Genomic DNA, 21,044 nt, shown 5'->3' with positions numbered 1-21,044 from the left:
TTGAAAAACTTTTTTTTTTTTCCTATTATAGAAATTGGTTCTAAACCACAAGAATTTTTCCAGCTCTATTAATTATTTGAGATCACAGAAATATATGAGCAAAACTTTGTTCAGTTTTTGCCTAAAGTTTACTTAGATGAGCTAGAAAGATGTAACATATTCCAGTTCTCAGTTGTTCTAGCTATCCATAAAATGGAGTCAACATCTTAAAAGAAAAATAATCCTTTATTTCATGGGTTGCTACAGATGATTTCACAATTTCACAGATGTTCTTCAACCAGGTCATTGACAAACATCCCAGAGCTACTCCACAGTTTCTTTTTTGAAGAAAAACTTCAATTTTACTGAGGTTGTCTCCTTGCAGTACTACAAAACTGAGGGCCTGTACAGTGTGTCTGAAATTACCCATTTGGTAACAGTTCTTACTTCACTTTCTCTTATACCTGAAAGAGAAGATAATTGAAATGATGTTATTCCATCAGCCCACCTCTAAATGACAGATGAGGAACAGTACTGAGCATTTTCTGGGCAAAATGGTCTCCCAAGCAGAAGCTCAGGAATGTGTTATTAAAGGCCCTATCCTTGATTACCCCCAGCATTAGACCTGCAATAAGAAGGTACTGCAGAACCAACACCCCTTTTAGCAAGAGCCTTTAAACAATCCATCGAGGAAGAAGAAGGGAAAAAGCCCCAAAATTTGAACAAGAAAGTAAAGAGAACTGTACCTGGACTTGGATTTGAAGTTTCCTCCCTTCCTGCGCTGGGCAATACCCAAGCGTTTTCGATCTTCAAAGGATGGGCTTTTGAGAGAGGGCAGGGAGGAGAGTTCACATGTCACAGAATTGTATCAGTAGGACAGGTACTTCTCAAAAGAACCCTGTCCCAGTTTCAGAACCTTTTCCCCCAATATCAAAGCATCCCTGAGGAAGTACAGATGCACACAAATTCTCCTCTACTGCAGCCTGCACTACTGTAGACCTGCTAAGACCTTACCCAGCACGGTACTGCTTCAGAGCCTTCCTGCTCGTGTTGGTCAGCTCCTCGTCAAACACAGACAACTTTTTCTTCTTCTTGGGACCTAACAAACAATAATCAGAACACTGGTTGTAAATGGAGGTCCACAGCATCATCACTACTCTTGAATTAGCCTAAGCATGAGGCAAATGACTGCAAACGTGGATCCCGGGCCAGCACTTGTGGCAATTCCTTCAAAGATCAGTGCCTCCCTCTATACAAATTAGATTAATTTACCTATTTCTAACAAAGTAAGTGACATAAAGTAAGTTAGGTGTAAAACAAAAGACTCTACCTGCTGGTGCTGCTGCTGGTTCATCTTCTGGCAAGGCTCTGGCTCTCTTTGCTCGGCGATTCCTCTTTGCCAGCCGCTCTGCATACATTTGGGATTTCAAGATCTCAAACTGTGACCTTTCCTCTGGCTGAAAGGTGTTCAAATACAAGTTTTGGTGATGTGAAGCTTTGCTAAGGGAAAACTATGATAGTCTGCCCAAATGATAGTCTACAAATGAACTCACTGTCATTTGGGCTTTTTTCTGTGTGTCCTGTACAAATTTCTTCCTTTTCTTTTTTCCTCGTAATGCTAGGTCAAATTCCTGCAGGGCTTTAGCCACTGGAAAGGGAAAGAAAAACAGAATAAAGAATAGAGATAATAAAGAATAAAGAGCCTCTTAAAGCACAAGAGCAGAGGGCAGCTGCAGCTATAGAATTTAACATGGCAACAGCACTGTGACTCACACTTCTCTTTCTTCCTCTCCTCACGGGTTTGGAACCAGCTGCGCTCCAAACTTTCACTCCCAGTCTCTTTTTTTCCTGTCTCCAGCTGCTTCTTTGCCTTGTTGATCTGTGATAATTTAGGCAAGATGTGAGCTCATGGTAGCTAAAAAATACTCTTCCCTTTCTAAAGTAGGCAGGCTAAGTACACTTAGAGTAACCTCATCATGGACTGTATCACACCAGATACTAAAAAAATTGCTTACCTGGGCCTCTGACTGCTGCATCTCACGTTCCTCACGCTCCAAGCAGAGAACTGCATAGATATCTTTCTCTAGATTCTCAATCTTCTCCCGAAATTTCAATATGACATCTGAAAACAATACCGTATGAACACCACAGGCAGCTCATGTGAAGTCCACCTTGTTTTTCAGCACCTCCTTTAGTGTCCCTCTGTACCACGATATTCCCAGCTCTTTACCTCAGTAAGGGTACCACATACCTTGGGGGAGGATTCTGGCTTTCACTGCTGTTTTAGCAGTCTTGACAATCTCCTTCAGCATCTTGCGCTCTTCCTCACCCACAAGTGAAACTGAACGACCAGCCTTGCCTGCCCTGGCTGTCCGACCCACACGATGGACATAGTGCTTGATGGTGTTAGGCATGGTAAAATTGATCACCTGTAAGAGAAACGGTGTTAGTAGGGAAACAACACGAAAGGCCTCATTGAAAAGCTCAGCATTTCAAATACTCACTGTTTTAACACCTTCAATATCGAGCCCACGTGCAGCCACATCTGTAGCTACCAGGATATCAATCTGTTCATCCTTAAAGCGCCTGAGCAGAGAAAGCAAATGCATTAACAATGAGTGTAGCCATCTACTTCCACCCTAAGACTTCCAACTTGGAACTTTTTTTAGGTTTGCCAACTAAGCCTGCTAATACCTGAGTGACTCGAGGCGCTGTGTCTGAGAGAGGTTCCCATGCAGCTCCCCAACGCGCAGCCCCATCAGGCCGAGCAGGATGTGCATGCGGTGAGCTTGCTTCTTGGTCTGGGTGAAAAGCATCACGTGATCTTGGAACGTTCGTGTCAGCAGAGCTGAAAGAAAGTGCCCTCAGAAGGCTGCTCCATGGTCACTCACTGAGGGCAGCTTGCCTTGGCTCATCACTAACCTGTTACAATGGCCTCCCGGTCCCCCTCCCGGTTGGGTCTGATGCGGATAAATTCCTGCCGCAGGAAAGGCGCCACATCTGTGTTGCTGTTCACAAAAATTCGGACGGGATTTTTCAGGGAAACAGAAGCCAAATCTTTCACCTACAAAAACAGGTTAAGAAAAAAAAAAATCTACATGATTTCTGGTAAAACACCTGACAAACTCCCATTCAACTTCTTGCCTCAGTATGTTTCTCAGCAGCTTGTTTTACCTCCTCAGTCATGGTGGCAGAGAAAAGCATTGTCTGACGGTGGTGGGAACACAACCTGATTATTTCCTTCATCTGTTCCTCAAAGTATTCATCCAGCATCCTATGCAGGAGAAAAACAGCAAGGTAAGGCAGCTTCACCTGGGCCTGGCCAAGAAACATTACATAAGGCAGGACAAGGACAGCCTGACAGCCTGGAGATAGGAAAGCAGAAAACTGCCATGTTTTTCATTGCCATCCTGCTCACCCTACCTGTCTGCTTCATCCAAAATCAGCACCTCAACACTGCTCAGGTGGAAAGAAGGGCAGTTGTGGAGATGATCAATCAGTCGCCCAGGAGTTGCAATAAGAATGTCTGGCCCCGAGCGCAGAGCAGCTTCCTGAGTCTTCACATCCAGACCACCTGAAAGAGAGAATACAGCCTGCTGACCCCCTGAGCACACTGCAGCAGAGTACAGGGATTTGCCTACACAGGGCAGATTGTGGAATGGGAAGCACCTCAGATAAAACCACATTCAAAACCAGAAATGACCCCATATTTTCTATCTCAAAAACCAGTAAACAAGTACAGCACAATACTGGAAAGCAAGATTTTAAACCAAAATGTATACTAGAAGCACAATAACCATACAGCCTCCAGTTTTACAGCACAGAATTCCCAGTTTTGTATAATGGTTTCCAATGAACTGTACAGTTCACATAAATGGCATAACACTCACCTACTGCCAGGCAAGTTGTGACACTGCTGAACTGTGCCAGCTGTTTTGTGACAGAGTGCACCTGAATACCCAGTTCTCGTGTTGGCACCAGAACCAGCACTCGTGTTATGGGAGCCTGACGAGGTTTGTAAATCAGGCGCTCAAGGACAGGCAAGATGAAGGCAGCTGTTTTACCTGCAAAATAAAATTAAGAAGAGTTACCAATTATGAATAGCTAATTCTCTGTTTCTAGTGTCTTGCTTAACCCCCTACCTGTCCCAGTGGCAGCACAAGCACAAATGTCCTTCCCCAGAAGACCCACTGGGATACAAGCCTTCTGAATAGGGGTTGGTTGCTTGAAGCCAAGAGCTGTGATTGCCTACAAAGGAGGAAGAGCAATTAAACTCTGTCTCTGATATGGCCACACCTGGAGTGCTGTGCCCAGAGCTGGGCTCATCACTACAAGACAGAAAGACATACTGGAGAGAGAAAAGCAACAGGCTACAAAGATTATGAAGGGCTTGGGAGCACCTCACATCTGGGGAAAGTCTGACAGAGCTGGGACTGCTCAGCCTGGAGAAGCCTCAGGGGGAAGCTTGTCAATGTCAATAAACACCTGATGGGAGGGTGGAAAGAGTATGGAGCCAGGCTCTGTTCAGTGGTGCCCAGAGACAAATGTAATGGGCACAAACTGAAATATGGTCATCTATGTGTTTAGCTCCCTCTAAACACCAGGATCCACTTTTTCACCTCAAGGATGACCAAGGATGAGCACGAGGGGCCCAGAGAGGTTGCAGTCTCCAGCCCTGGAGTTATTCAAAGCCATCTGGACAGGTTCCTGGGAAGCAACTCTAGGTGGCCCTGCTTGAGCAGGGATTGGACAAGATGACCTCCAAACTCCCTTCCAACCATGCTGTGACAACTCTTGCTCAAGATGGTTTTAACACACTCAGTTTTTGATTGACACAATCATAGTTTCCATTAATCTACAATAGGAGCTCCTAAAGGACTATCATACTAGCTCCCAAATGATGTCCTTGTCAGAGAGATTGCAAGCAATGAGAAATTTGACAGTTCGAATTGGTGGCAGGGAGGCTGTACAACATTCTTCAGAGTAACATGCAATAAACCAGCTAGGTAAATACCTTTAGCAAAGGTCGTGAAAGATTCATGTCCTGGAATGACAAGTTATCATCATATTGAGAGGCATCTTCAGAAAAGCCCTCTGCTTCCTAGAAACAGGAATAACAACAAAAAATGGAACAATGAATGCAGCAAGACAACGTGCTATCAAAGGGTTCTGGGCTGGTTTTTGAGCTATAATTTGTTAACCAAAACAAAATCCTCAATAAGAAATGCTGGAGGGATTTGACTAGTTTTTCATACTTACAACTTCTCCCTTTTTTGATCTCTTCTTTTCCTTCACTTTGACCTTATCTGCAGAGAAAGAGACATGTGACAGGAATTAGTAAGCACAGCTAAACCCATAACAAGGCATGAATTATCTTAACCTTGTAACTTCATACTTTTTGTTCTCAATTCAGATACGGAGGGAGAAGACTCAGAAACAAGTAGAGGCATGTAATGGAGTAGAATTGCCAGATAAATGTCCTTGTTGAGGGATGAGTTCAGTTATGGCTACCATTTGAAATGTTGAAGGAAGGAATGTTGCAGAAGGCAAACAAAATACGAAAGGTTCTGGCCCACTCCCAGCAAGAGTCACTTCAGACTTTTCTCCAGTGAGCCAGCCCTGTGTCAGATTCTTGTCCATCTCAGTGTGTACTGCTGATACCTGCTTTTGTGAAGATACTTTCATCATCCATTGAATACTCAGACTCCACATCTTCTTCATCCCCATCACAATCCTCACACTCCTTCTTTTTGGTTTGGTCATCTTCAGCCTCTGCATTCTCATCTTTCACTTTTACTTGCTTAGCTTCCCTTTCCTAAAAACAAAATAAATTAAAATTATGAAAATACTTCAAAAACAAAGGATGAAAAAGAAACTTCAATCCTCTGTGAGTCTGTGTTCATTATTATGAGCCCATTCCCAAATCCACGGTTTTGCATAATTGTAATCACTAATAATTCTACAACCTCATCCATCCAGCAGCACATCACATGTGGCTGCAAACCGAGCACAAGTGATGAGCAGCAGCCAGAGCACCGTGGTTGAGGGAATGGCCAAACACATACCAGTCTTTTCAGCAATGAGAAAGACCCTGACCTGGAGCTTCCTTTTCTGTCTCACTTTCTCAATCTTCTCATCCAGCGTCGTAGCTGCTTTCTAGGCAGAAAACCACAACAGGAGAGCTGTAAGAGGCGCCCGGGAGAGCAGCGGGCACCGCAGCTCCATCCCAGCTCAGGCCTCACCTTGCCGCGGAGCTGCCGCAGCGCCGCCGTCCAGGCATCCTCCCCGCCGGCCTCCGCCTCCCCGAACACGAACTCGGCGTTGAAATCCCCGCGGGAGCGTCCCCCCCCGCCGCCTGGGGCCCGGCTCCTGCGGGAACACCGTGAGCAAGGACCGTGAGCAAGGACCGTGAGCAAGGAGCGCGGCCCGGCCCCGCCGCACCGGCCTCACCTCCTCATCCTCGGAGTCGTCAGATTCGGAGTGCACGGGCACCACGTCCCCCTCGGCGATGGTGCCCACCAGGCCCAGGCTCTCCAGCGTGGCCATGGCGCGGAGCCGGAACCCCGCGGGACACGCGTGCGCTGGGCCGGGCCGGGGGCCGGGCCCGGGCGGTGGGCAGAGCCGCGGCTGCCTCCGCCCCGCAATGCCGGGAAAGGAAACCGAAAGCAGCCGTGCCGGGGCCGGACGGGCGGTGATGCGCCGTGTTTCGCATCCTTCGCGCTTCCTCCCTGCTTCTTTTCGTTTCCCCTTGCCGCGGCAGCCAGACGGAGAAGGAGAAGCTCCGTTCCGGGGGCGCTGCCTGGGGGTGACGAGGAGCGGCTGCTGTGCCCACCGGGCGGGACTTACGGGGAACTGGAAAGTGAAACTTTGCGGGGAACTGGAAGGAGAAGCGCGGGTGGGTGTCGGGGCAGACGCAGCGCAGCATCGCCCGTGTTCGGCCGCAGGAGCGGCTCGGTCCCCAGCGCCCAGCGCTGCCCTCGCCCCGGAGAGCTGGAACAGACCCGGAGCAGCCCCCGGCCGGGCCATGGAGGGTCCTGGGCAGGACCCTCACTCCCGACACCGCCAAAGTGGGGCGAGAGGTGAGGGTACTCCGGGGATGTAGGGCAGAAGGGCTGGGTCTGTGCGGGTGGTTTGTGCTGCTGGTGCTGTAGGTGCAGGGGGATTCGCTACTGCCCTGCCTGGGTACAGCGACATTTTCTCTCGAGGCTGTTTCAACGCTTCCTTATTTGCCCTTAGAGTCTGTTTGGGGCCATGATGCGGTTATGTGTCGCAGCAGCCTGTTATAAATGAGAAACAAAAATCTCGATATTCAGCAAAATTTAGATTGCTTTATTTTATACAGACAGAGCAAGCAGCGCTATGGGGATACATGGCGGCACTGCCCACTCCATGCTCCACCAAACTTTGGTTTGCAGCTCCCTTTTATAGCATGGTTTCCTTTTAGTCATCAATAACTGGGGGTTTTTTTTGCTGTCATAATTCTGCCAGGTAAGCAGTGGTGGTCCGTGGGATCGCTGGACAATGTGAGTCTCTAGACAATTTGTCAAGTCCCAAGGATAACCATCTGGTCTTCATAGATAAGAAATGGCAGAAGTCAGGAAGTCTGGTCTTAGGGATGGACTGCAATTGATTACACAAAGGCAGGAAATCTGATTTTGCAGAATCTGTTGGGCTGTGTGAAAGCCTTGTTTTGTAAGCTGTCAGCAGGTACAACTTATTTAGAAAACATAATATTCATAACAGAGGGATTTAATACAGAATGATTTAATCATATATTTTCATTTATTTAGTGTCATGCTTCGTTTCAGACTGAAGCATTCTGGTTTATACAAACCCCAATACTTTTGTGATTATCATGAATCTTTTATCAATTATCACAAGCCCCCTGGCTATTTTTTCCTGCTGGAAGTCAATTCTTCCCTAAGTGACCTGTGGGGAGTCTGACCGAGGCTCTATGGGCTGTGCTTCCTGTGGCTCCGAGGGGCTGGGCCTGTGTTCAGAAGCTCCATGTTCTCTGAGCTGTGTACAGCCTGTTCAAGTCAGCTCTGGTGTCCTCTGTCATTGGTTCACTGATGACCAACTCCCGAGGAAATGCTGTCCTGTGCAGAAAAGTTAATCTGTCACCTTCTTACTTCTGCTTTCAGTTCTGTGGAAAGAAGTTTTGTTTTTTAGTGTCTTTGTAGCTCAAGTGAACTCTAAGCACAGCACTCTCCAGCAGTTAGTAAAAGGGCTACAAATGAGACACACATTTGCAAGTCTGTGTGCAAATATAATTATTTTTTTAACTTGATGTCAAATGCTCAAAATATGCTATCAGGCCAATATGCTTATTCATCTTTTTGGGAGGCATGTTGATTTATAATTAAGGAGTCTCTGTTTTTGCTTTTTTTTTCAAGGCCATGCACTTCATTTGGACACTGGCTTTCTAGGAAGGAACAGAAACAGAACAAATAATCTACCAGGCCAGGCACCTCAGTTAGGGGAAAACCTCCAAGAGAGTAATTATACTCCTGTACTTGGGCAAAGAAAAGAGAGGATTGGTAGTCAGATTTCAAAGGTTCCTCAGTCAAGTAAGAATAAACCAAGAATCCAAGGTGAACAGGCCAACAGTGAAGCCAGAGGATTCTGGACTAAACAGGAGAATGAGGGAAGAAGAATGAGGTATCAAGGTGGGCAAACACATGAGAGGGGCAGAAGACCCTGGAATGAGCAAGAAAATGGAGGCAGGGGAAAGAGGTATCAAGGTGAACAAGCTCAGGGAGGAGCTAGAGGGAGAGGGCCAAGGAGTGGGTGGAAAAATGAAGGTAGCACATGGAGGATGCAACCTCGGGAGAATCCTCATTTCTACCAAAATGCTGGCCCAGATGGTGCCCACCACAGTAAGCAGCCTCGGCGAGGCAGAAGGATTGACTGTAAATTCCTTGAAAGTCTCTGCGAGGAAGATCCCTCAGCAGTTGTCATCGTACTTGCTTCCAGTTCGGGGTTTAAGGAACTTCTTTCCCGAACAATTATGAACCACAATTTAGTTCAGCTCATTTGCCAGGTGCTTCAAAAAGTATGCCGTTGCCAAGTGGATAGACAGGGTGTCCAACACATTCTTGGAGTTGTGAAGGAGTCCAACTTTCTCAAGATCTGTCTGCCACAGTATGTGTCTGACATGGTAACAGAAGTGGTTCCTGCTGCACGCCATGCGTACCCTGAGCACATCAGCAACATTATTTTACTTCTTCAGCACCTGATAAGTACTTTCCCAGCCAGCTCTGTGCAGAAAGTCTCTATTCTCCTGACAGTCTTGACAGCATCCATAAATGCCCTGAGAGGTTTTGGTGTGAACATCACAGAAGAGACAGAGAAGAATCTTGATAAAGTCCAGATGCTCATGCAGCATCTGCAGGAGAAGAGACGTGAAGGCACACTGAGGGCTGATAACTGTGCACTTATGCAGCCTCAAGATGGGCAAGAAGAAAGCTATCGTACCATGAGCATTTATCCAACATACGATGAGATACATGGTAATGAGAAACCTTTTCTACGTCCCAATTTTGTTTTTGGAAGATATGAAAGCACCAGTATTTATCTTGACACCCACTTCCGCCTTTTGAGAGAAGACTTTGTAAGGCCTTTAAGGGAAGGTATCATGGAGATTTTGGAGAACCTCCAGGACAGAAATTTGAGAAAGAAAAGATTTGATGATGTCAGGATCTACTTTGATGCACGGATTATTGCCCCACGTTGTACCTCAACTGGTATTTCTTACAAAGTTGAGTTTGACACAAAACCACTGAGGTTTGTACAGTGGCAGAATTCTAAACGCTTGCTATATGGATCCCTAGTCTGCATGTCGCAAGATCACTTTGAAACATTTCTTTTTGCCACTGTTGCTAATCGTAATGCAGAAGAACTTGCCAATGGGATTGTGGAGCTGTGTTTTGGTGCAGAGAGTCAGCCACTGCTGGCAAGGGTTCAACCCTCAGACTCTTTCCTCATGGTAGAGACGACTGCCTACTTTGAGGCCTATCAGCATGTGTTAGAAGGGTTGCAGAAAATGCGGGAGGAAGATATCCCATTCCAGAAGTACATTGTGGAATGTGATACACAGGTGAAGCAGCCAGCGTACCTGACAGCAGATACTGCCTACAACCTTGCACCCTTGGTGAAGACTTCATATGAAGAGGAGTGCCCTGATAGCTTGAAAAGTGTCCGTGTTCTAGATCCCAATCAATGGCTTTCGATGGAAGCTTTGAAACTAGATGAGTCTCAGATGCAGGCATTGAATCTTGCACTCACCAAGGAGCTGGCTATTATCCAAGGACCTCCTGGCACTGGTGAGAAATACTTGCTTAAAGGCTCTGTAATTTAAGAAATTCTTGTTGATTCCATCATCTAGGGAGATTAACTTCAGAGAAAGCTGTCTGTAGTGTCTCCAAAGCTTTAGTCCTGTGGCTAATTGATGCTTGAGTCGATCAGTTAGTATGAGCTGTGGAGAGAGTTAATATCCTCAAATACTCACATCTGATCTTTTCCCACCTAGATGCAAGTAAATGCCAACTGCACTGTTGGCTATGCTTGTATATTGGGGTGAAGAAGTTTTCAGTCACCTTTGAGAACATGGTCCCTCTTGCTGTGCAGAACTCTCCTATTTGTCTTCATGACATGTTAGAGCTTTGGGAGTATTCAGCCATGAACCATTGTGTGAATAAAGTATTACAAGATGAACTGTAATTGTTTTAAATGGTACCTGAATTTGACAAGCAATACAACAGTGCTTGTATTCCAATAGTATGTAGATGTTTGTGCAGCCAAATGTCATGTATTATGCCAGTATCAGAGTGGGCCAGGGAATGCAGTGGGAGAGAAAACCCTGTGTCCAGGTATATTTATCCAAAAAATAACATTCATTCAGACCATGGACTTGCTCAACTACAGGCCAGAAAGTCAGTGTCAGGATACTTTGTCTACATTTCGTAAGCTAGCCACCCCTGCAGTCAGTTCTCTTGGTACAGACCAGACTGGCTGCCTAGAAATTGTATCTGTTTTTGGTGATTTCTATGTTTCAAGTCACTCATAGAGGATGGATTACCCTTTTCTCATTCTGAGCTTGTTTTGCAGGGAAGACTTACGTGGGTTTGAAGATTGTTCAGGCTCTCTTGACTAATGATCACGTGTGGCAAAGCACTTTGTCGAAGCGTCCCATCCTTATAGTCTGCTACACTAACCATGCACTGGATCAGTTCTTAGAAGGTAAGAGTTCCTGCAAGCAGGATGGAGGTAGAATCACAGAATGGTTTGGGTTGGAAGGACCATAAAGATTATCTAGTTCCAACCAACCTGTCATCGTCAGGGGCACTTTCCATTAGACCAGGTTGCTCCAAGCTCTGTCCAGTCTAGCGTTGAACACTTCAAGCAATAGTTCTTCCACAAATTCTCTGGTCAACCTGTTTTTAGAACCTGTAATTAGAAACTATAATATAACTCTTACTTTGCTGATTGTGTGGCGTGATAACCTGCATTTTGGTTTGATTATTTCTAGTAACTCTAGCCCCATTGATACAGATTAAAAAGATTTCACTCAGAGCAAACCACTGTAGGATTTGCAGTCATAGGGTGTTTTTCCTACCTCTTGTTCTGCTGCTGAAAACTGAGCTTGGCACTTTAGTTCTAATAGTTCTCTTTCATTCACAGGAATACTCTCATTTCTCGGTGATGGGATAGTGCGTATTGGGGGCAGGAGTAGCAGTGCAGCCCTGCACAGATTCACCTTGAAGGAGCTGAAAAAGCGTAACTATAGATCTGACTTAGGAGAGTACTTCTCCAGGGACTGTGTAGAGGTATGTGCAGATCTCCTGGGAGATGCTGGGAATGGGTTGCCTGTGCATTGGAGGAGATAATAAACCTCCCCCAGCCTGGCCTTTCACCTTGTTTTACTCTGAATTTGGCCTCTTAATTATTCTATCATTTTTTTCTCTTGCTGTTAGTGAACTTTGTTTCTCTGAGTGTGACACCCTTTTCTTTGTTATGAGTAGATAATGAGTGAGATGAGGAAGATTGAGCAGAATCTCTTTGAAGGAGCACAGCAGCTGGAGTGCATGACCAGAGGAGTTGTGAATCACTGCTTCTTGAAACCGCACATGGCGCCCCAGCACTGGGCCAGCCTAACGGGTCTGGTAAGAGGGGTTGTTCTTTCTTCTGAGTCAAGCAGTCCCAGTGCATGCTTACCATCCTTTCTGCTAATGGGCCTGAGGTTCCCCCAGCATCCATCTTTTTAGCATCATTTGGTTAGCAAAAAAGTAAGGCAGTGAACAGCAAGCTGTGTCAAATGATGGTAGTTGAGACAGGCAGGGCTAACTGCAGAGATTCTAAGTGATCTTTAGCAGCATAAAAAAGCAAGTATCAAAAGAAAAACCTCTTAAACTGAAGGGGAGGAGAGGTACCCTTTCTGAAGATCTGGGGCTGCTTGGACCTTCTAGCTCTGGAGGGTGTCTCAGGGGAACTTATCCTTGTTGCCACTTCTGTAAGATGCTGCTTTGGCATCATCCTATCTCTGAAGTGCAATAGGCCTGTCTGATTTGACTTTCCCTGTATTAGGAGAATGATGAGCTTTTCTACACTGGTTCACGACGCTCATTGATTCTGGAGTGGCTGGGACTTGGTGTATCTGCCTTCACTCAGAATGCTGCAGAGAATATATGGGCTGAAAATCCAGGTAAAACAAACCAAATAAAAAAGCCAAACACCAAGAAGTCACCCACCCCACATACATCTTCTACAAGTGTGTTTACCTAAGCAGTGTATGTGTGCCAGAAAAGAGACACTGCTACTTAACGGGCACAGAATGATGTGTGATGATACTGTGAGGGAGTGGAAAGAAGATTAACCCTAATTTCCATGTAGTGATCTTACTGCTGCACTGATAGAATGCCTGTGCCTTACTGCATGTGACTGGTGACTCTCACAGGTGGTCAGCAGGAAAGAGAGGAGGAGGGGGAAGATGAAGCAGAAGAGGAGCTTTTGAAGATCCCAGAGATGGCTGACGTGATTGAAGCTGAGAGAATGATTGAGGATGAAAAGGCAGCAAACCCATGGAGGAGGAAGGAGGAAGATGACCAAGCTGCTCATTTACTAGCCACAGCCATGCTGGATATGAAGCTGGACCAGGAAGAAGAAACAGCTCCACCACAACAGGAGACCATGCAGTGGGAGGTAACTGCATGCATTAGCACGACTATGTAAAGAATAATGTGGGGATGCCAATACAAAAGAATCTTTGTGCTGTAACTGCTTATTGGGACGCCTGCTTTTGGTTTTTTTCCTGTAGGTAACTCCTGGCCAGAGGAGAAAAATGAAGCAGAAGATGAAAGCTGAGCTCCGTAAACTGAGCACAATGACAGAGTTAGAGGCCAATGCAATTCAGGATGTGTGGCAACTTGACATGAGCTCCCGCTGGAGGCTTTACAGGTGACAAAGCTATTTTGCAGGGCTTGTCAGGCAGGTGTTTCCTAAGATCATTCCAGTGTGCAAACTGTCAAGCCATGATGTTTCTGCTCCTGTTCAGCTCCTTGTTTGAACATGCTTGTTCTTACCTTCCTTGTACTGCATGGCAAGCAATATCATGCCCTGCATTTGTAAATGTTCAGGACTAAGTACAGATGGTAAGAATCTATTTCCCAAAAGACATGGGGGAAGTTTTGAACTGAATCCATTCAGAACTTGTGGATCACCATTCTGTTTTCCTTTCAGTGTGTGCTAATGGCACTTTCTTCACAGGCTTTGGCTGAAGACTTACCAGGGTTTTATTCGAGAGGAAATTTTACAGCATGAAGAGCAATATCAGGAGGCAGCAGAAAGACTGAAAAGACTGAAGCTGCAGGAAAGTCTCTACATTATCAATAAGGCCAGAATTGTGGGGATGACAACTACAGGTACAGAGCAGTTGAGAAGCAAACCAGTATGGTATTCCTTATGTCATGTTTAAAGAACCTTTTTTCTGAAAGATTAATATTGTGTGCTGCTTCACAGCCTGGGTCAGGGTCTGCATTAATCTGGATTCTTTTTAATCTCTGACTCCTTTGCAAATGGGGCTGTTGTGAGGGTTGTTAATTAGTGGCATGAGCACCTTCTGTGCCCTTTTGCACTCCCCCTGTCTCAAGTAGCATTCTTCTAACAACTGCATCACTTGTACCTTAGTAAGGCATAGCTAGTACCTATATTGCTATTTCCACACCACCTTCTGGAGATGGTAGTGCCAGGGTCATTGTAGTATGCCTCTTTGGACAGACAATTTGTGTGTGTAGAACAATGTATGGAATGTATTTTCACTGAAAAAGGACTAAGGCAGGCATAGGACTAATAGGCATAATCCCCTGCCTTACTTAGCAACTCTTCATATAGAAGCCATCCCTGGTATGGTGCTGTTTTAAAATTCAAAAAGTTGAGTGTTAAAGTGAAGAATCTTGAGAAGAACCCCAGTCTTTTTTGAGACAGAGCCTACTCCTCTCTGTGAAAAGTCTTGCCTTACTGCTTGATTGTAGTTATATCCTAAGGTTGATCTTCTGTCCTTGCTCAGGTGCTGCAAAATACCGACAGATCTTGCAGTTCATAGAGCCACAAATTGTCATTGTAGAAGAGGCAGCAGAGGTGCTTGAGGCTCACACCATTACTACTCTGAGTAAAGTCTGCCAGCACCTCATCCTCATTGGAGATCACCAGCAGGTAACTTTCATGACTAACATCTCTATCTGCTGTGTTAATGAACAAGGACAGTCTAACCAAATCCTGTGTGGGAAAATTGCCAAGGCTTGTTTCTCCCCAGCTTCCACAGATACCACAGGTTCTGTCTCCTGTGGTTTTAGAGTAGAGCTCCTGTGGGGCTGGTGTTTTAGTTTAACTGATAGAATGTTGCATGTGCTTTGATTGCGACTGTATCTTTGATATTTAGCACTTCTGCAAGAATCCAGTCTCTGGCCTTTCAGTGGGCAACCAGCCACAGAAAATGAGAGTGAAAAATCCTACTAACACATAGGAAAAGTGCCAAAACATGACCTCCTATCCCCTCTCTTTCAGTTGCAGCCTAGTGCAAATGTATATGACCTGGCCAAGAACTTCAACCTTGAAGTCTCTCTCTTTGAACGTCTGATCAAAGTGGATTTTCCCTTTGTCTGTCTGAAGTACCAAGTAAGAAAGAGCTATAGAAAACTTCATGACATTTGTATTTAGCTTGTTTTCAGTTTGTAACAGACTTAAGTTTATATTTCTACTGCATTTCTAAAAGAAAATAATGTACTATCAAACTTCTAAAAAGAGTGTTAAGAGCTGTCAAACTGACACATAGTTCTAGCATATTTTCAGTTATTTAGTGATATTGTTCACAGCACAGTGGTTTTCATGTTTTTGTGTGAAGAACATGGTTTATTGTGGCAACTGAAACTTCCAGAACTTTGCAGATTGAGACAACACTGTTCTTGTCAGTCAGCTTCCTGCTAAAATTGCTATCATTATCTATCTTGCTGCCCAGGGAAGTTAATTCCACCACCAGCAGTCCTGTATTAAATGCACCTGGAAGAGCTCATTTAGTAGTTAGAGTGAAGTGCTGGCTTTTGTTATCTATAAGTGTGCTTAGATTTGCACTGAAACCAGCATTATTGTACAACAACCTTACCAAGAGATTTTCTTGAAGATACACTGCTACTACCACTCCTGGTGGTAGTGGTGATGGTGTCAGTAATGGGGTGAGGGAGAGTGGGGATTGGGAAGTCTCCCTTCTTGTCCCTTATTGAAAATTCATCCTTGCCTTGCATTCAGCCACTGTCTGTACAGTGGAGCAAAAGAATATTGACAGGGAAATATGATGCTTCTTCCTCAAGACTGATAAAACTGTTTTGTGTTTCAGCACCGCATGCGCCCTGAAATTGCCCAACTTATCAGTCCTCATATATATGAGAAGCTGGAGAATCATCCCTCTGTCCTGGAATATGAGAATATAAAAGTGAGTTTTCAGCAATCCAAGTGGTTGCTTTTGTCCACTGTTACTGGCTAAATGAGTTTCTGTAAAATATAGTGTTCAAGGATTTCAAACTCTTAGGTCAAATTCAGTTATTGAAATTTATACCTGAATGAAGGAATTGTGCAATATAGAATTAGGTAAGTAATTTGTAATTCTTCTGGCATTAGTGATGGTGGCCAGTAAAAATGGATCTAATACCAATGACTTAAAAAAAACCACTAAAAAATGGAGGGGGAACAAACGAATTGTAGGAGTTTGAAAGGCAGGAAGAAATCTTAAATGAAAGACTTAAAGCATAATATGTGAAACTCCAGCATAAAATAGGTGACAGGGTTACTGGAACACTTTTTACTTGCTTACTCCATTTGGGCATTTTACCAATAAACAACATCTGCAAAGAAAATCTATGCAGCTTACAAGTAGAAAGTAATCACTTATTACCTAACATGCTCAATAAACAGCTAGAATTTAGTAAGTTATTAGAATGCTTGCCTTGGGTATCAGTCAAAAGTGTCTTAATGGTACTGAGTTTCCATCTTAACACTAACTCCCTATTTTCTGATTTGTATTTTCTCACCTTAACCAGGACTTCATGTATCCCTGTTGGTGCTTTTCTCACATCTTTGAACTATTAACAATCATGTCTCTGTAATCTTCCCTTGCATATCTTGCATAGCCCTTTTCTGCAGGCTCACTCACAGCTCTGTCACAACTAAACTATTTTCCCAGAAGCCCCAGCCAAGCTTGCACTTTTACACTGATGGCCTCGGATCTCTGAAACACAAGCCACTGAATACCCTGGGAAAAATACTGGAGGCATTTGCAAAAATAACATTACAGTACCTTAGATTATGTAAATCATAGTCTTCATAAGAAAAAAACAGTACTAATTAATTACAAGTTCTTTAACTGGATGAAGGAAGCATACTGAAAACTATAGCAGAATGCTGATGTCAGACAAGAGAGAATTAATAGTGAAGATTTAATTATTAGAATTATTTAATTATTAAAATAAGCTATCTGGGAAAGTGGCAGATCCTCTTTTGGTAACTTGAAATCCAGATTAAGTCATTGTAGAAGATGATTTAGTTAAATGAGAAAGCCAAATAAACCCCAGCCAACCAAAACCCCAACAAACAAGAAAAATACCACCCAAAACATGAAGCAACTTGGGAGACCACATAATTTTATCCCATTTCTCCTACAAGAATCTATTCTAGAGTATCTTATAGTTCCATGTGGCCTTAAAACAAACTTGAGATACCAAAAGGCATCAAAATTGAATCTTCTCAGCTAGTACAATAACCAGTGTAGGTGATGCCTGAATTAAATTCTAATCCACTGGACACTTTGCCACTATGGATACCTTGGAAAACCAGAATTCTGTGTTTGATCTACAAAAACTGTTCTTACCTGTTAAAATCAGTCTCTGAGTTTTGGCAGGCAGAACAATAATTTCTTACAGGTAGGATAATTCCAGTTAATAGGTAAAAAATTAAAAGCTCCTGCTGACTCAAGGCAAATTGAGTTTTTGAACAGTTGAGCAATCAGCTCTAAACACCATGAGCTCATAAGTGACTACTGGAGTTCCAGCATTCCTAGTTTTTTTCTGGTGAAGAAGAAATCTTCCTTGCTGCTTTGTTTTTATTGCAGCAACAGAGGAGGCATGTTTTAGGCAAGTGCTCAGCCCTGTGCACTGATAACTTAGTAGTATCTTTTTCCCACAGGGCCATAACAAGACATTGTTCACACCATGAATATGCTTTGAGAAGTTACTAACACTTCATGTTTTCTTTGGTATAACCTGGAAATGTACAATAGAGGCATCTCATGAAAGAAAGGGAATAAAATCACCCACAGGAACTGATTTCATATTAGTATACTGAAATATTACCAATAAGTTGAAATAGGAATTTGATTAATAATCTATGGAAATCTAAGAGGAAATCACCTAAGTACACAGTAACTACATACTTTAGTCAACTCCTTAAAAGTCCTCCTGTCAGTGGATAATCAGGAATATGGAAACAGGCTGGGGCAACAGAAACTAGAATTCTCTCTCTGATGTCCTTGCTCTTGTTTCAGGGTGTCTCAACTAATGTCTTCTTTGTGGAACATGAGTTTCCTGAACAAGAGATCCAGGAAGGGAAAAGCCACCAGAACCAACACGAGGCTCACTTTGTAGTGGAACTGTGCAAATACTTATTGTGTCAGGACTATGAACCTTCTCAGATCACCATTCTCACTACTTACACTGGACAGCTCTTCTGTCTGCGTAAGCTCATGCCAGCAAAGATCTTTGAAGGTGTGAAGGTTCATGTAGTAGATAAGTACCAGGGAGAGGAGAATGATATTATTCTGCTGTCACTGGTGCGGAGCAACAAAGAGGAGAGACCTGGGTTCTTGCAGATCCCTAATCGGATATGTGTGGCATTATCCAGAGCTAAGAAAGGGCTCTATTGTATTGGAAACATGAGAATGCTTGGCAAGGTTCCTCTCTGGAATAAGATCATTCAAACACTTGAGAAGAACGGTCACATTGGCCAGTCTTTGGAGCTTTGCTGTCAAAACCACCCTGAAACCAAGACACGGGTATCTACAGGTGAAGACTTCAACAGAGTCCCAGAGGGAGGCTGTACTCGTCCCTGTGAGTTCAGGTTGAATTGTGGGCATGTTTGCACAAGGGCATGTCACCCATATGACCCAGAGCACAAAAACTACCAGTGCCTGAAGCCTTGTCAAAAGGTGCTTTGTGCAGACGGGCACCGCTGCCCAAAGCTATGTTACGAGCGCTGTGGAGAATGTATGGTGAAGGTAGAGAAAACTATCCGTAAGTGTGGCCACAAGCAGATGGTGCCATGCTCTATGCCAGAGTGGAAATTTAAGTGCTTAGAACCTTGCCAGAAGAAGTTAAACTGTGGACACACATGCCGGGATTCCTGTGGGCAGCAGTGCACAGTGAAGTGTCCTGAACAGGTTACAGCCATACTGAAATGTGGCCACAAGCAGGAAGTTTCTTGCTGGATCACCAGGATGGGACATGAGGAGACTGTGAGATGTAAGGTTAAGTGTTCTGTCACACTGGCATGTGGTCATCCGTGTTCAGGTTCCTGTCATACTTGCTTTGAAGGAAGATTTCATAAGGCATGTAACAGACCATGCAAGAATGTCTTGATCTGCTCCCACAAGTGTCAACAGCCTTGTACTACAGAATGTCCTCCTTGTCAGGAGGACTGTCAGAACTATTGCATTCATAGTAAGTGCAAAAAGAAATGTTGGGAAAGCTGTGTTCCTTGTGCTGAGCCATGTGAGTGGCAGTGCCAGCATTACCAGTGCACCAGCCTTTGCTCCGAGCCGTGCAACAGGCCTCGCTGCAATGTTCCCTGTGATAAGATGCTGCCCTGTGGTCATCCCTGTGTTGGATTGTGTGGAGAGCCCTGCCCAAAGAAGTGCCTTGTTTGTGACCACGATGAACTCACTCAGATCTTTTTTGGCTTTGAGGAGGACCCAGATGCTCGATTTGTGCAGCTTGAAGACTGTGGCCATGTCTTTGAGTCACAAGGCCTTGACCACTATATGGATGAGGATGGTGATGCTGTCAAGCTGAAGGTATGCCCTTTGTGTCAGACTCCCATCAGAAAGAATCTGAGATATGGCAGCAGTGTGAAAAGGCAGGTGGAGGAGATAGAACGGGTGAAACAGAAAATCCAAGGCCCAGCACAGGAAATTGAGTCTAACAGACAGAGACTACAGGCTGCACTGGAACAGAATGTTGTTCTAAAGAAAAATCTACCAGAGAAGTATACCATGCTGGAAAATAAACTAAAATATTCTGCTCTCTCTACAAAGAGTATCGGACTAATTGAGAACCTGCTTAATTTCTACAAACGTGTAGCAGACCTAAGTGATAATATGAACAAAACTCATGTTAAGGAATGGAGAGGGCTGACAAAGAGGCTGGATGAAGTGCAGAAGTGGCTGGATAAGCAACGCATCAATTTTACAGGACAGGAGCTCACTGACCTGCAGTCTGAGATCCAGAGACTGACTTACTTGCTGAGCCTCTTGGTAAGATGCCAAGTAAGTAAGATGATTTCCACAGATGTTGCAGAAGAGATTAAAAGTGCACGTGAGATCCTGGAAGGGACAAAGAAATTCACAGAGGAGGATGAGGCTGCAGTGAAGGCTCATCTGCAGAAGATCAATGCTGTCTTGCCCATGTCGGGACTGGGGATTTCTGAAGCAGAGCGGGTGCATATTGTCAGTGCTATTGGCTGTCCCCGTGGCCACTGGTTCAAGTGCAGAAATGGACATATCTATGTAATTGGGGAGTGTGGGGGGGCAATGCAGAGGAGTACGTGCCCTGAATGCCATGAAGTCATCGGCGGCACGAACCACACTCTGGACAGCAGCAACAGCCTGGCCCCGGAGATGGACGGGGCAACCCACGCGGCCTGGTCCGACGTCGCCAACAACATGCTCAACTTCGAGGACCTCCGCCGGCTGATGTAGCGCGGCCTGAGCCTCGCTTCTTATCACAGACGCGCACGCAGGGGCACAGCCCCGCTGCTTTCCCCGCTTGTTGGCTCTAACTAAATAAAGTGCATATAGCTACGAACAGGGTTGTGCTGTCTCTGTGGGACTGGGCGGTCTCTGTGGGGTGGGGCTGTTCCTGTGGGGCGGGTCTCTGTGGGGCGGGACTCTTTCTATGGGGCTGTGCTCTCTCTGTAGGGCGGGTCTCTCTCTGTGGGCTGTCCCTGTAGGGCGGGACTCTCTCTGTGGGGCTGTGCTCTCTCTGTGGGCTGTCCCTGTAGGGCGGGACTCTCTCTGTGGGGCTGTGCTCTCTGTGGGCTGTCCCTGTAGGGCGGGACTCTCTCTGTGGGGCGGGACTCTCTCTGTGGGGCTGTGCTCTCTCTGTGGGGCGGGTCTCTCTCTGTGGGGCTGTGCTCTCTCTGTGGGGCTGTGCTCTCTCTGTGGGGCTGTGCTCTCTCTGTGGGCTGTCCCTGTAGTGCGGGTCTCTATCTGTGGGGCTGTGCTCTCTCTGTGGGCTGTCCCTGTAGGGCGG

The 21,044-nt window shown here is 45.1% G+C and overlaps 2 protein-coding genes across 2 annotated transcripts; one reads left to right on the top strand and one right to left on the bottom strand.

Moving 5' to 3' along the window:
• Positions 1-5: 5 nt before the first annotated feature.
• On the bottom strand, positions 6-6,525 carry DDX27 (DEAD-box helicase 27; the record flags this gene model as incomplete). The annotated part of the gene is given in 22 exon segments (XM_079321454.1): positions 6-443; positions 726-800; positions 994-1,078; positions 1,310-1,436; positions 1,533-1,627; positions 1,753-1,858; positions 1,995-2,101; positions 2,231-2,408; positions 2,484-2,565; positions 2,674-2,827; positions 2,902-3,043; positions 3,154-3,253; positions 3,403-3,553; positions 3,870-4,043; positions 4,122-4,227; positions 4,994-5,080; positions 5,239-5,285; positions 5,641-5,794; positions 6,076-6,135; positions 6,222-6,317; positions 6,319-6,348; positions 6,421-6,525. Coding segments are annotated over 22 exon segments (2,277 nt in total). The 3' UTR covers positions 6-427.
• ZNFX1 (zinc finger NFX1-type containing 1) lies at positions 6,408-20,592 on the top strand. Its single transcript, XM_079321464.1, has 13 exons — positions 6,408-7,058; positions 8,376-10,304; positions 11,089-11,220; positions 11,662-11,807; positions 12,003-12,143; positions 12,565-12,682; positions 12,935-13,179; positions 13,295-13,434; positions 13,744-13,898; positions 14,543-14,688; positions 15,040-15,150; positions 15,866-15,961; positions 18,065-20,592. Exons 1-13 carry the CDS (start codon positions 6,488-6,490, stop codon positions 20,489-20,491), a joined length of 6,357 nt encoding a protein of 2,118 aa, XP_079177590.1. The 5' UTR covers positions 6,408-6,487; the 3' UTR covers positions 20,492-20,592.
• Positions 20,593-21,044: the final 452 nt, after the last annotated feature.

The sequence above is a fragment of the Erithacus rubecula genome (genome assembly GCF_903797595.1).
Source record: "Erithacus rubecula genome assembly, chromosome: 18".
NCBI classification, from domain to species: Eukaryota; Metazoa; Chordata; class Aves; order Passeriformes; family Muscicapidae; genus Erithacus; species Erithacus rubecula.
This window is presented reverse-complemented; position numbering and strand designations above follow the sequence as displayed.